This window comes from Canis lupus, chromosome 1 (genome assembly GCF_048164855.1).
Source record: "Canis lupus baileyi chromosome 1, mCanLup2.hap1, whole genome shotgun sequence".
Taxonomy (NCBI): Eukaryota; Metazoa; Chordata; class Mammalia; order Carnivora; family Canidae; genus Canis; species Canis lupus.
Window position 1 is genome coordinate 58,635,096 of NC_132838.1, and position 16,405 is coordinate 58,651,500.

At 38.6% G+C, this 16,405-nt stretch overlaps 1 protein-coding gene across 2 annotated transcripts in view; it reads left to right on the top strand.

Moving 5' to 3' along the window:
* The window catches only part of DCBLD1 (discoidin, CUB and LCCL domain containing 1), a 97,703-nt gene that overhangs the window by 29,351 nt on the left and 51,947 nt on the right, over positions 1-16,405 (top strand). For both annotated transcript variants that reach the window (XM_072831629.1, XM_072831630.1), the window contains exons 3-5: positions 8,941-9,075; positions 10,389-10,440; positions 14,309-14,381. In XM_072831629.1, the coding sequence (XP_072687730.1) occupies positions 8,941-9,075; positions 10,389-10,440; positions 14,309-14,381 (260 nt within the window). The remainder of the gene's footprint in view (positions 1-8,940; positions 9,076-10,388; positions 10,441-14,308; positions 14,382-16,405) is intronic.

Below are 16,405 nucleotides of genomic sequence, written 5' to 3' on the forward strand. Positions count from 1 at the left end.
TGAGATGAGCAGAAAACACATATTCTCCAAGTCCACAGTTTGTTTGGTTCAGTTTGGCTTTTTTATTTCACTGCTAGCCCACATCTTTGTACCTATTTTTTATGGAAAGAGCCTCCCGATGTTTCCGTCTCTCTTTTCACCAGTCTCTGTTCCCTCCAGGATAGCCAAGGTTATCTTGTTGAATATAATGATAATTTCTTTCTTTCCTGATTTTGAAAATTATTAATTGTACCCTCCTGTCTACAGGAACTTGTCAGTGTGGCATGCAGAGCTTACCCACGCTCTTCCCCATCCCAGTTTGCAGCCTCATCTCGAGTCTCCCCATGTTTGTGCCTTTTCCTGAATACACCGTACAGCTTCATGCAATGCTATATTTATTAATAATACTCCTTCCACGAGTCTCTTTTCCTGCTCCTTCTAACACACACACACACACACACATGCACCATATTCATTGCTACTTACCCCAAAGCCCCAGAGCTTTCTCTGATGTCCAGCAGCTCCAGTCATTCCCTCCCTGGGGCGTATGTTGATTCTCTAGGCCTTAACTAGAACACCAATCTCAATTTGAGATGTTATGTTAGCTTCTCTACCAGATATAGGGCTCCCTGAGCAAGGAATTGCATTTTATTCATTTTTTCAGTATCCCTGGATGCTTAGCATAGTCTTGCAATTACAGATGCTCATTGAATATTTAATGAATCTGATTGCATGTAGCTTGATTTTGGCAAACATATATCCTCAGGTCATGATCTCAGGGTCATGAGATTGAGTCCCGTGTAGGCATCGGCACTGGGCGTGGAGCCTGCTTAAGATTTTCCTCTCTCCCTCTCTCTGCCCCTACCCCGATCCCCGTTCCCTGCTCACATGCCTGCTCTCTCTTTCTCTCTCTCTTAAAAAAAATTTATATTTTTACAAAAGATAAAATTCTTTTTATCTTTTTTATTTTATTTTTATTTTTTTTATGATAGTCACAGAGAGAGAGAGAGAGAGAGAGAGAGAGAGAGAGAGAAGGGCAGAGATACAGGCAGAGGGAGAAGCAGGCTCCATGCACTGGGAGCCCGACGTGGGATTCGATCCCAGGTCTCCAGGATCGCGCCCTGGGCCAAAGGCAGGTGCCAAACCGCTGCGCCACCCAGGGATCCCCAATTCTTTTTATCTTTTATCTAAAAAGATATTCATACTGTAGGAGGATTTATAAGATTCCCTATCTATACCTATTCCCTCTGCATTTAAAAAAAAGACTTTGTTTACATAAAATTTTAAGACTCTGCTTATTATATAGAAAGGACCATAAAGCCCTGTACAAGGCTCTTACACTTGAGCATTCAGCTAAATGCTGTGCACTGGGCTTAGTTCTTTAGACTTACTAACCCATTTAACTGTCATGATAGTCCTGAGGGCAGGGCCTTTTATTAACATCCATACCTAAGGATTCTGAAGCTCACAGAGGTCAAGTAACTTGGTTATCACTTTCCTAGATCTGGGATGCGAGTCTGGGCATTTGATACCAGAGACTCCACTTTTAAACCCTATAAAATATGTCCCAATTCTTTGTGACAGAAACCATCTGATCCAATGGCTTGTGCATAAGAAAACCTGAGCTGTAGTTTTATCTGTCATTTGCTGGAAGAGATGGAAACTTCTCCAGGTCTCCCCACAGGGGTATCCTGAACATAAGATGGGGTCATTGAGAAATCCCTCAAAGGAAGAGTACCAGTGTAAATTTAAGGTTTGAAAGAAATGCTTCTTAACCAAAATCCTTCAGGAGGAATCGTGGTCAGGAATAGGAAGAAACCAGCTGGCCCAGGAACCTAATGGTAAATTGGTTGAATTGGTTGTGGTCTGCTAAGTGATTTGCAGTATAGAAAAACCAGGAAGTTCGAGAATTGTTCTCTTCCATTTCCTGTATTTCCACCTCCACTCCCAATGTTTTTTTAACCATGGTCAGTGATCTAGAAGTACAGCAACGCGAAGCCAACTGTTAATATTTATATTACACCAGGAACAAGAGAAATGGGAAAAGTATGAAATGATGCTAAGGGTTTTGACTCCTAATTTGCAACAAGATTTCTGTGATAATTTTCAGAAAGATCAGAAAGATACATATCTGGCCTACTGCCTTAGGATCTAATCATTATGCCTTGTCTGTTGATTTCTTAAAACTCTGAAACAGAACCCCCCCCCCACAAGATTGGTAGTGTCTATTTCATAACTGGTTTATCTTTCCCAGACATATCATGAAGATTGCAAAATTCTTATGACTTAAAAAAATTTTTTTAAGACCTTTAAAGAAATTCCTAGATTGTGCAAAGTTGTTTGGGGATCTCAGAAGTACGATCTCCTCTGATTGGGTCTACTTGGGTGGATGCTCTTGAGAAGGACTGATTTTTGTTTATTTTTCTTTTACTTTGTTTCGTCTTTCATGCCATGATAGAATTCAGATAGCATCTTCAATGTACATGGGCCAGAATCTTCCACACAAGGTATCTCATGGACATAACTATAAGCCTCAAGGAAAAAAAGTTATGGCCCTCTTCCTTTTTCCCAAACCCTTCCCTGGAGATGCTGTGACTTAGTTTCAGTAACTACTATCTTTTGTAGGCAGAGAAGTAATGGCCTAGGTGGGTCGTGAGCTCTAGTGTCAGTGTCTTGACCTGAGTCCCATAGCCCCAAGGAAAGCCACACCTTTGTCTTGGAATCAGCCTGGTTCATTTATCGTCTGTCACTGATTTTTGTCTGGGAACCAGAACCAAAACTCTCCAGGGATACTACTTACATTCTTACGTGACTATGGTTTTAATAGCATAGTCCAGGAATATCCTTTTTTATGCTAATTTCCCTCCTTTTCAAAGAAAATGGCCCTGAAAACTCTGTAATTTTGTACGATGACCCTCTTGCAATTGGCAAGCAAGGACAGACTGTGCCATTTGACTGCATTGGAAAAAAAACAAATGGAAAATGGACACAAGTGTAAAGGCGTTTGCAGCTTCAGCATTTCTGGAGATTGCTTTATCAGCACGCCTCTGAGCACAAATCTGGGCCACGCCAGCTACCACTTTCCTGGCAGCTGGTTGTGTGCCATGTGGCTGTGACTCTCCCCGGAAGGTCACTTAGGCTCTTGGGCATGTTCCTCCCGTGCGTGAGAAATTAAATATGCGTTTCAGAGAGTGTTGGTAGGTTAATGAAAGTTGCTAGGATGTTGTTTTGTTGTTTAATTTGATTTATGACAGATCTCCCGAGAGTCAGGTGTCTGTTTTTCACCACTTGACAGTATGCTTTTGGATGGGGAGGGATCTCTGGGTTTGTGTCTGGTTTCTTTCTTTCCTTTCTCTCTTTCTTTCTTTCTTTCTTTCTTTCTTTCTTTCTTTCTTTCTTTCTTTCTTTCTTTCTTTCTTTCCTTCCTTCCTTCCTTCCTTCCTTCCTTCCTTCCTTCCTTTCCTTTCCTTTCTTTCCTTTCTTTTCTTTTCTTTTCTTTTCTTTTCTTTTCTTTTCTTTTCTTTTCTTTTCTTTCTTCTTTCTTCTTTCTTCTTAATGGTATGCTCGCCACTCTTTAAACACCTCCCTTTCACAGATGAAACAAGAACTTTGCTTCATCAGTTTCAAGATGAAAAGCATATAATTGCCCCAAATGGCTTGGAGCAGTTATTAACCTATTATTGCCTTGTAATGTGGCGTCTCCGACAGTCCACAGAGAATGTGGTAGTAGCATAAATTGCAGGATGAATGCACTGTCAGATTGCCAGAGAAGCAAGAGGATTCTGGGCTTGGCTCGGGGGCAGTTTATTCTTCCTTGTAGGGCAGTTTTCTTCTATTCACACATGGCAAGATAAAGGGTTTCCTCCTCGGCTGCTCATGGAACAGTAGCTCCAAACAAGGGATGTGTTGAGACGAACTGGCCTACTGTGCTCGCTGAAGGCAGCTCCTACGGTTCCTGGCCTTTTACTCCTTTGTCCAAGGAATCAGTCCATTGTCTGCTAGGTCCTGGTCTCATGTCTGGTGCCAAATGCCACAGTACCATTCCATTTGGTATCACTCATAGCTCTTCCCACAATCCAGGGCTACCAATGATGTTTCACAAAAGGTAGAGGTATTTCTTTTGCCCCGATTTGTCTGCCTGCTTGATGAACTGCCTTTCTGCTGTGCCCCAGCCTGATGGGAATCGGAGATGACAAAGTAAGATGGAAAGTGGGAGTTCGCAAGTCCAAGGGCCGCAAGACACACAGCACTGCTGGTTGTGAAGCAGACACCCATACAGAGCTGGGAGGCCTATGCTTGGGTCTGCTGAAGTTCTTAAGACGCACCCCCACCTCCCTAGAAAGACTGGGGTTCCGTCTGACTGTGAATTGAGAAAGGTTTCCCAGTCCAGGAACACTGCCTGGGAAGTGGCCGTGACCACGATCAGAGTTAGAAGTCACCAAGCTGTCATCTGGGTTTCCTTCGGAATCGTCTTTGTGAATGTAGGAATCTAAGGGTGGAGCCTTGTTTGAAGTCTTGCTGGAGAGTTCTAACAGTGAAGTACATTGTGTGGCCGGGCGTGGGTGGAGAAAGGCTGTTTCATAAGAAGAGCTAAGAATCCTCAACAGAGTTCAGCTGAGAGCTGACAACATTGCCTGGGACAGGCCAGTCGGATCCTTCACTGCTTTCCCATTCATTATTTTTCTCCTCTCACTGCCACTCATGTTTTCCCATTTTCATCTTTTCCCTTTTAACTCTAGGAATGCAGTCATTAACTTCCATTCTGTGAAAAGGGATCCATCCGTCAGGCCTTCAGACAGGAAATAATTAGATGTTTGGCCGTAGGCGATACCACAGCCAACATTGGACTTCTAGCCTAGAAGCTGGCCTACTGCAGCCTCCTGCTATTGTGATGGTTGTTCCATGATGAACCAGTAACTCTTAATGTTGTGTCGATATGTAGAGGGTGTGTCCTATCCCCTCCAGGGTTTAGTTACATTTTTTTGCAGTACTTTGGTAAGAATGGGAGAGAGAGAGAGAAAAAAGAAAAGAATGGGAGAGAGATTGGTGCCTGGGGGGTGGGGGTGGGTGTAAACGGTGATTAAAGGAGTTTGTGTGTTTACATTTTATCTTTGAACTTCTTCCAGGAATATTTACATTCCCATCATGACTTTGGGAGGATACAACCAAATTGGAGTTTTACTATACTTGTGTGTTTTTTTTGATGTAGGAAATTATATCTATTGTATGACAACTTAGTGTGATGACATGCACTCTTATCTCTTTGTGTAAAATATATGTAGTGTTGCAACCTTTCCTTTCAACTGTTCCATAAAAATCCAAAAGGAAAAAACTCCAATTATTCAGCTATGAGGAAAAAAGGACATCCTGCCGTTTGCAACAACAGGAATGGACCTTGAGGGCGTTATGCTAAGTGAGATAAGTCTGCCAGAGAAAGACAAGGACAGTGTGACAGCACTTATATGTGGAATCTAAAAAAGCTAAGCTAATAAAAACAGAGACTAAAAGGGCATAGTTGCCAGGGGATTGGGGTGAGGTGGGGTGCATAGGTTGATGTTATTTAAGAGTACAAGCTTACAATGAGTAGCAGATATGCCCTAATCTAATTCACAGTGTGGTGAATATAGAGTAATGTGTGTATATATATATATATATATATATATATATATATATATATATATATATATATATATATTTTAGACAACAGTATTGAATTAAAGTTGACCCTTGAGCAATGCAGGTTTGAATTAGGCAGGTCACTTAAACATGAATTATTTTTTACAGTACAGTACCATAAATGTGTTATCTCTACTTTATTATTTTCTTAATACTTTCTTTTCACCAGCTTACTTTATTAAAAGAATACAGTATATAACACACGTAACATACAAAATATGTGCTGTTTTTGTTACTAGTAAGACTTCTGGTCAACAGTAGGCTATTAGTCATGAAGTTTTTGGAGTCCAGGGGGGCAGCCTGGGTTGCTCAATTGGTTGAGCATCTGATTGCTGATTTCAGCTCAGGGCTCAAGTCATGATCTCCAGGTCCTAGGGTCAAGCACTCCCCCCTCCCTTGGGCTCCATACTCAGTGGGGAGTCTGCTTGAGATTCTCTCTCTTCCTCTCCCTCTGCTGCCCTCTCTCTCTAAAATAAATAAAATCTTTTAAAAAAAGTTTTTGGGGAATCAGAACTTATCTATGGATTTTCAACTACATGGGCGTAGGCACCTCTAAGGGCCAACTGTATAATCACCAAACTTGCTAAGAAACTAGAACCTAATTACTCCAACCATGAAAAGAAATAATTATGTTACATGATGGAGTTGCTAATTATTCCTTGCAGTGACAATCATATTAAAGCATAAAAATGTATCAAATGAATATGAATGAATGACTTATTCATCAAATGAATAAGCAATTCAAGTATACCTTGAATTTACAGTGTTATATATCAAATATATTTCAACTAAAAAAATCCAAACAAGTTCTCACTGATCATCAATTTAGACTTGGTTACCTCACTGTTTTTATTAGGACTCATTGGAATGCTATGGAAACTTGAGGAGAGATTATCATTATCACCATTTGGAGAGGAATATATATATATACACATTATCATTTCCTCTTGGAAAAGATAAATGTGATTAGAAAAATATCTGATTTGCCAATAGCAACAAGTTACTAGTTATTTCATTTTCATTCTTAGATTTGCAAAGCAAGTATCTTCACTTATCTGGACAGAGAACAAAGGAATTTTCAAACCTATGTAAAACAAACTAAGTTGCAAAAGTCAAGTGCGAGTTTTGCAATCGTAAAATCTATGATTTTCTAATCTGACTCACTTTAATTTTGGAAAAATGCTTATCATTCTACTTTACTATAAAAATGGATTTAGTATAAAATGTTTCTCTACCATGCTGTGAGCACTATTAAAGTTCCTGAACATCTGTATATTTATTACACTAATGATTTTCTTTCCTGTCTTGCTTTTTCACATTCCTCTTCCTGACTTCATGATATTTTAAAATGCCAAGATTAAATGTTTAATACATCTTTATAATCAGGTTTGGTTTTCAAAAGTGTTTTAAATAGAAGAACATTTAACTTCATCTCAATTCTGACAATATTTGGAAGGCCACCACATGCCAGGTATTGTACAAGCTGCTAGGCATAAAGTGATGGATAGAAAAATTCTTTTTTCTTTGTTTAAATATTTTATTTATTTCAGAGGGAGAATGTGTGCGCAAGCATGAGCAGGGAGAGGAGTGGGAGTAGGGGTGGGGGAACCAAACTCCCCACCCAGTAGGAAGCCTCAACATGGGGCTTGATCCCAGGACTCTGGAATCAGGAACTGAGCTGAAGGCAGACACTTAATTGGCTGAGCCACCCAGGTGCCCATGGATAGAAAAATTTCTAACCCTATGGAACACAGTCTAAAAGGAAAACAGACATTATTTATTTGCTTGTTTTAATGTAGTCATTCATTTATTTAACTAGTTACTAGTAACTACTAAGCACTTCCACAGCTCTCATTATATGCTGGTTACTATTCTAAACAGTTTGCTAGTATTAACTTATGTAAGTAATTATATATAATGAGTATCTCTAAAGAGGTAAGTCATCTTTTTAAATTTGGATTTCACTATAATTTAAAAATAGGGAACGACAGAGATTTAAAGCATGACGGTAAACACTCTACATTTCTCTTTTATTCGGTTACATCTTCCACATGTGAGACCTGGACAGGACGAAAGAGAAATCTGGTTCTTATAGCAGGAGAGGAATGCTTAGTTGGGTTCATGACCCTCTCCTGGACCTTTTTCTTTCCCTCCTCCTCCTTCCTTAACCTGATTTTGTCACTGTTGACTGCTGCCTGATGTTGCAGATGACTCTTTCCATAGTGTTTTATTGGGGAGAAGTTAATAAAGAATTCTTGTTGTCAAAATTTGCTTGCTAATCTCTATTTTCTTAGAATTATTATGTCTTACATACGTGGTTTTCAAGATGACTATTTACAAACTAGACTTTAACTTGAGTAGTCTTAGGAAGGTCTATTTTTTTCTTTTTTAGTTCCAAATCTAATTTTGTTCTTTGAAAATTTATGGAGCTTCCTTTAAAAAAAAATATATATATATGTATATATATATATTTATTTATTTATTCATGAGAGACAGAGAGAGAGCGAGGCAGGCTCCATAAAGGGAGCCCGATGTGGTACTCAATTCCGGGGCTCCAGGATCATTCCCTGGGCCGAAGGCAGCTGCTCAACTGCTGAGCCACCCAAGGATCCCTATGGAGTTTCCTATTGCTTTTTAACTCATTTGTTCTAGAAACAATGTGTTATACTCTTAATTGCATAATTTATACTGTAGTATTTCAGAAGCCTTTAGAAGTTTTTCTATTTTTTTTTATAAACTTAATTTTCCAAATCAAAACGAACTATGCAGATTAACCAGAAGGTCCTATAAGAGAGAAATAATAATCTTATTCTCATGTGTAAACTGCATGAGAATAAGATTGTTAGCATGCATTGGACAGTCTTTTAATTCTGAAAACCTCCTCAAAGAAAAGAAAATTTGTGAGTTTCTTCTAGCAAATTTAGGAGGCCCCTAGAATATCACCTTTGTGACATTTTCTTGACTACCAAATGTATTCGACCTTTGTTAGTCTTCTTTACAAAAACTAAAACTTATCCCTTGGGTTGTTCATAATTAACTAGCTCTAGCCTATTGCTTATCTGGAATTAGCCACTTCTCCCCTTGGCTTGTCAGTATAATCAAGTCTACATTTAGGCACTAATTATCAGTTCCCATATTAAGCAAAATTTCAGTTGAGTAACAATTATAATTGTATATATGTGTTGTCTGCTAAATTTGACTTTTAAGGAAAAAAAAACCCACCATATATTAATCCTTTGTGCTGGTCTAAATTTTGAATGTGCTAAAAGTGTGCTTTGTTTTTAGGACCGTATTGTGGAAGTATGGCTGTTCCCAAAGAACTCCTACTGAACACGAATGAAGTCACTGTTCGCTTTGCAAGTGGATCCCACATTTCAGGGCGGGGATTTTTGCTGACCTATGCCAGCAGTGACCATCCAGGTATAGTAGAAGAATCAACACAGATCTGTAAACTTGGGTCTAAGAATTCCTCTTGCTACTTATCACCATCTCTGGACAGAATTGCGACCTCAGATACAGAATATGTGAAGGAAGAGAGGAATGCAAGTCTTTGTAAGCAGTTAGATCAGAATTCAGAATACTTTTATCAAACATGTTAGATTGATTAGCTGACTTTTGTGGGTGAAGGTGGATCTCATTTTTCTAGAAACCTTGTGTCTTTGGGGTGATTTTAAGGTCTGGCTATTTTCTGAAGTCCTCCCCCAACCTTCCTCAGCTTAGAGGGCAAGCCTTTTAACCAGTGCCCCCTCTGCCCTCCACCCCCCACATATGCTCACACCAGTGCACCAACATGGGCTGTCACAGTGTGCTTTAACCATGGAGCTAACACTTGAACAGGAAACTGATGACGGAGGAAAGCATGGCCTCCCATCCAGGCCTCTTGTGTTCCAGAGTGATTACTGTGCAGTGCACTCCATGTCTGCCCAGAGTCCCAGAAGTGCCCAGATTTTCTGCTCTCAGTGTCCCTGGGCAGAAATGCTCTGGAAAGGGGGTGCACCATTAGTTTCCCTCTCAGCCAATCAAGTCTGGCCAATCCCAGCAGGCCCCAGCATGGCCAGTGGTCACCGTCTGTTGCTTCGTAAGAACTACTGAAAATATTAAGGAAAGAAAGAACTACTTGCAGCAAGTGTGAAGTATTTTGGAAACTATCCTAGGTTGATTTAAATGCTTTAAAATCCACAGCATCTTAGCATGCCCATTGCTGAGCATTCATTCAGTTCTGTATTCCAAAGAGCATCCTCTTTTTAAGTCCTTGGTCCTAACTGATTAAAGTGGAAAGGCTGTATTCTCAGTAAATATGTAGTTCCATGCTCACTCAGATGCCACTAGCTAAATTGTTAAACTAAAATATTCCTGAACCTTCTTTATGAACCGTATCAGGCTTTTGAAATTGTTTTCCTCTTGCCAAGGAAGGTTATTATACACATGATCTTTGCAGGCATGTGGGTGGATAGTAATGAACCAGTGTTGGCTTTTCTGTTTGAAGTAGTTTCTGTTATAATTCACTGGACGATTGCTGAAAAACCATGGTTGGGGTGGAAAAGAGAAATGTTAAATCCTGAAGACAGTGTTCCCAGTTTTGATTTATTTTTAAGTGGAAAAATTCAGATAATAACTAGATAGTGAATGCTTTTTAAAAATCCTTTTTTATTTAAAATTATTTTTAAAAATTTTGAGCATGAGTCTTAACTTCCATTCAGTCTTCTAATTGCAATTATCTTTATTTATGACAGATTTAATAACATGCTTGGAACGAGCTAACCATTATTTGAAGACAGAATACAGGTAAATACGGTGTTGCAGGCATATGTTGCTGGACATTTTGTGTTCCTTCACATTAAACCAGATAAAGTACTATTTATATTTAATCTTTTAAAGATCGTTTTTGTTCCAAGCAATGAAGAATATTTGAAGTGATTTCTAATATAGCAGAGTTCAATAAACTTTTTGTCCAGGGCCAGATAGTAAATATTTTAGAGTTTACAGCCAATGCAGTCTCTTTTGCATCTATTCATAGTTTCTGGTGCTGCTGTAATGCAAAAACAGGGCAATATGTAAACAAATATGTGTGGCTGTTTTCCAATAAAATTTTATTTACAAAAATAAACAGCAGCATGGATTTGGCCCATGGGCTGTAATTGCTGACCTCTGAGTTCTACTGTGGTACCAGTGACCCATAGTGCAGTCTAGAGTGTGTCTGTGTATGTGTGTGTGTGTGTGTGTGTGTGTTTTAACCTGGCCAGCATTTGGAAGTGACTTTTGTAATTCCTTCACTTTCAGAGGGATTTCAGTTTTTCTTTCTCACAAAGGAAAAACCTACTGAGAATAGGAGGTGAAATTTTTGATTCCCAGCTTTACTTTCGTTGGAAAAATTACTTAATCTCTTGGATGTACATTTCCTTGTCTATAAAGTAAGAGTCATCTAGAGCAGGATTTCTCAACCTTGGCACTGTTGATATTTTGGGTTAGATGATTCTTGGTTGTGAAGAGCTGTTCTGTGCATTGTTAGATATTCACCGGTATCCCTGGCCTCTGGTCTCTATGTGCCAGGTGTGATAACCAAAAATGTTTCCAGATGTTGCTAGATGTCTTTCAGGGCAGGCAAAATCCACTCCCTGTTGAAAACCACTGGCCCAGAGAGGATTGTCAAAAACATTAGTAACAACAGCTATAACTCCTTAGAGCACTTTCTTAATGCCAGTCATAGCTCCCTGGACTTTGCATATAAATAACTCATGTGGATGTTGTAATAGGCCTGCAAGGTAGGGTCTGTCATTCCTGAAAAGAGAGGCTCAAAGCAGTTAAGTGGCTTGCCCAGGGCTACACACTTAATGAGTATACCCAGAGTCAGACCCAAGAGTCCATGGTCCTGACCAACTCAGACATTCTAATGAGATTATTTTACATGCAGAATCAATTCTAGCATTAACTAATATTAAGTCTAGTAGAGAAACAAAAATGAAAATGACTAATAACTTAAATAGACAATAAAAATGACCAATAATTATCTTTGCCCTGTATAGTTGCTGTTCTTTCTTTTTTAAAAGATTTATTTATGTATGTATGTATGTATGTATTTATTTATTTATTTATTTATTTATTTATTTATTTATTCATTCATTCATTCATTCATGAGAGACACAGAGACAGGCAGAGACACAGGCAGAAGGAGAAGCAGGCTCCCTGTGGGGAGCCCGATGTGGTTCCTGATCCCTGGACTCCAGGATCACGCCCTGAGCCAGAGATAGATGCTCAACCGCTGAGCTACCCAGACGTCCCAGTTGCCATTCTGTCATTATGGACATATGCCAACTTTCTCTGAGATCTTTCCAGCCATACCTCTAGAGTCCCAGTGGTGATAGGATCTCTGGGCATCAGTGGTCATTTCCTGTCTCCCTGCAGAACAGAATATACTCGGGCCTGCAGGGTGATATTATGGTGCCAGGTCATCTAGGCCCTGGTCCAGCCACTCTGTAGTATTTAGATAAGATGAGGTGTGGTGACTAGTACAGGTCCACATTCCCTCATCTATAATTGTGAAATGTAGAAAGCTTTAAAAGTCAACAAGTTTTGGGGCACCTGAGTGGTGCAGTCAGTGAAACATCTGACTCTTAGTTTCAACTCAGGTCATGAGTCATGAGATCGAGCTCTGCTGCAGCTCTATGCTCAGCGTGGAGTCAACTTGAAATTCTCTCTCCCTCTTCCTCTGCCTGTCCCACTCAGGTTCTCTTTCTCACTGTCAAATAAATAAATAAATCTTAAAAAAAAAGTCAAAAGGTTTTTGTAACTGATTAGTGCAACCCTAAATTCATTTGACAACAAAATGGAACTAAATTAAGGAGTCTATTTAGTCTTTATGTATTAGACTTAACATGACTAGTCATGTGTTTGATACAGAGATATTCATGTTTTTGATTGATGTATGCAGCCCTAAGATGAATAAGGTCTGAGAATCTATGTGTACCGTAACTATAGCTGGTAATTCTGTATTGTATAATTGATTTGCTGAGAGTAGAACTTAAATGTTCTTGCCAAAAAGAAATGTATTATATATATATATTTAAATATATATATCTATATATTAACATATGTGAGTTGATGGATAGGTTAATTTACTAGTTGGGTAATATATACCCAATCATCACAATATACCCTTGAAATATCTTACAATTTTTCAGTTTTACCACAATAAACCTGAAAAAATATATATATACTTTTTTTTCTGATTGCAAAAGTAATTTTTAACTAATGTAGACCATCCCTATCTAATACCAGCTGTGTGTGGCTATCAAGCACTTAAACTGTGGCTAGTCCAAAGTCAGCTGTGGTAGGAGTATAAAATAAACTGCAGATTTTGAAGACTTAGTACAAAAGAAAAAAGGCTGGAAATATCTTGACGACAATTTCTTTCTGTTAATTATATGTAGAATGGTAAAATTTGATTATATTGTGTTAACTAGAATATATTATTAATGTTAGTTTTGCCTTTTCTTCTTGCCTTTTTAATGTAGCAACTAGAATATTTAAATTTATATATGTGGACTCCATTAAGTTCCTGTTGGATAGTGCTAGGAGGCTGAAGCAAGATATTAGAGTCACATGGCACAGAAAGTGAAAGTCTCTCAAAATACTACTCTTGAAGAGAATGCAGAGATAGTCTTCCTGTTTTCTTTATATTCATAAAAAAATCCAAGTTGTTATTTTATATGTTTTAAACATCTTTTTATAAAACAAGATCATGCTACATATAGTGTTTAGAAACTTTCTTTTTCAAAAATATATCTTGGAGGAGTGCCTGGTTTCTCAGTCGGAAGAGCATGCAATTCTTGATCTTGGGGTCATGAGGTTGAGCCCCATGGTGAGTGCAGAGATTACTAAAATAAATAAATAAACTTTAAAAAAGTAAATAAAAATAAAAAAACATTTTGGACACCTTTCAATCAATTTTCATGCGGGGATCCCTGGGTTGCTCAGCAGTTGAGCGCCTGCCCTCAGCTCAGGGCGTGATCCTGGAGTCCCAGGATCGAGTCCCGCATTGAGCTCCCTGCGTGGAGCCTGCTTCTCCCTCTGCCTATGTCTCTGCCTCTCTCTCTCTCTCTCTGTCTCTCATGAACAAATAAATAAAATCTTTCAAAAAAAATCAATTACGATGCATTAGAGAAACTCATTGTGTGATCGAATTTATAATGAATCCTTATAAAGCAAATAATTATTGTGTAAAACTTGCCTTCAAGTTAACATTTTAGACTAATCTGTGTTTTCACAAGTCAGATTTCCGATCTGTCATTAAAACAACATATTCCTGAGGTGCCTGGGATGGTGACTCAGATGGTTCAGTGGCTGACTCTTGATTTCATCTCAGGTCATGATCTTGGGGTGCTGGGGTCAAGCCCACATCAGGCTGTGTGCACAACAGGGAGTCTGCGTGAGAGTCCCTCTCTCCCTCTCCCTCTGCCCTTCCTCTCTCAGCTCACGTGTGTGTGTACACCCTCTCTCTAAAATAAATCTCTAAAAAAATTTTTTTTAAATAATTAAAAAATAGAACAACATATTCTCTCCTGCATGTTCTATGGAGGAGAGAAAATACACTTAAGTATAATACTTTTTAGTTTAAGTATAATTTAATAAAATATAAATTATTTTCTTTTTCCAGCAAATTCTGCCCAGCTGGTTGTAGAGACATAGCAGGAGACATTTCTGGGAATCTGGTGGATGGATACAGAGATGTAAGTAATTAAGGGTAATTTTAGGGCAGGGAGGAAATTAAAAAGTACATATTGCTTTGCCTAAATTCACCATAAAGTGAAGTCAAATAACATCTAAAACTCTAGTAAATTCAAAATTCTCTCTTTTCTGAGAATAAATGAAATAATAAGTATAAAAACCATGGTTATTCATGCATGCATTCTTATTTTTAGCATTTCCACTTAAGCCCTCTTTAACACCTACGAGTGTAATTCCATTTATTTTTTATTTATTTATTTTATTTTTATTTTTTCCATTTATTTTTTATAAAAGGTTATCTTGGCAGCCTGGGTAGCTCCGCAGTTTAGCAACGCCTTCAGCCCAGGGCGTGATCCTGGAGACTCAGGATCATGTCCCATGTCAGGCTCCCTGCAGGGAGCCTGCTTCTCCCTCTGCCTGTGTCTCTGCCTCTCTCTCAATCTGTGTCTCTCATTAATAAATAAACAAAATCTTAAAAAAAATAAAAAATAAAAGGTCATCTGGGTTTTTTTTTTTTTTGTAATTTATTTCTTTATTTTAATGCTCCAATTGGTTCATGTTATATAGCCAAGGACATGAACATTCACATCACAGAATAACAATATTGACTCTGGGACCAATGAAGCCACCTGCCTTGCACGTATAGACTAGTTCTTGCTTCCTTGCACCATACTTTCTTATGCAGAATGAAACTCTGATTGCATACTTTGTCCCCAGAGAAAAATACATTCACAGGAAGTTACTTGTCTAAAGTAGATGTTCTATCTGCAGATACTCAGTCTTTCATTTCTTACTATTTGCAGATCTCTCTTCTGGAAATATGGTATCTGATTTTTGAATATTAACATTGCTATTTAAAGTAGTTGAGTTTACAGCATATGGGAATTGGCATGGGAATGTGAAAATCTGTGTAGTGAGGGAACTTTCTTGAGAGTTATTGACATGTGTCTTTATGCATAGAAAAAAACCATACGTGTTCCAGGAGATTGATAATTTCATCTCCAGCAGGGAGAAAACAAACTTGGCTTTCATTTTTGCTTTTAATACATCCTGATTCTAGAAACAGCACATTTTCCCATTTTGCTCTTTGTTTTCTTTTTCATGTATTGTCTTTATTTGCAAGATTGACATAGGATATTCATTTGGCTTACATTGTTTGACTCTTAAAATGATTTACAAGACCTCAGTTTGATATATACTTGGCACAGGCTATCTCTAAATGACTTCAGGAAATTAGGAGAAATAAACAGTTGAAGTATGGTTTCTACCCCAGTAATAGAAAGTTTCTATTTGTTATTTTTCTATCCCATGCAAGAAACTTAAGAATTATGTGCAATAGGAGAGATAGCATCATTTTTTTCTTACTTTGTTGTCTATCTTGCTTCCTCTTGACAGAGCTCTGTTTTTTAGTATAACAGGTAAACAGTTTCCTACATTGTAGATCTGAGTGCATGATCTGTAGGTGCTAGTAAACAGGTTTCCTATTTGACTCGAGCTGGTTTCCTACCATTTGCTTTCAGAATGACTTCAACTGGAGGGAAAATTTGTATTTTGAAAACTAATCTTTTCAAAGAAATCTTTTTTTTTTTTTAATTTTTATTTATTTATGATAGACACACAGTGAGAGAGAGAGGCAGAGACACAGGCAGAGGGAGAAGCAGGCTCCATGCACCGGGAGCCTGACGTGGGATTCGATCTCCAGGATCGCGCCCTGGGCCAAAGGCAGGCGCTAAACTGCTGCGCCACCCAGGGATCCCAAGAAATCTTATTAGTATCTTTTCATAGATGTTGATATTGTGGGTGTATGAGGTATCTATTGCTACATAACAATATGACTCCAACCCTTGATTAAAACAACACGTAGTATCTCTCATGTTCTGTGGGTCAAGAGTTTGGGCATAGCTTGGCTGAGTTCCCTGCTGCAGGATCTCACAAGCCTGCATCCAAGTTGTCAGCTTGGGCCTCATTTCATCTGAGGCTCCCCTTTGCTTCTCAGCTCACGTGGTGGTGGCAGCATTCAGTTACT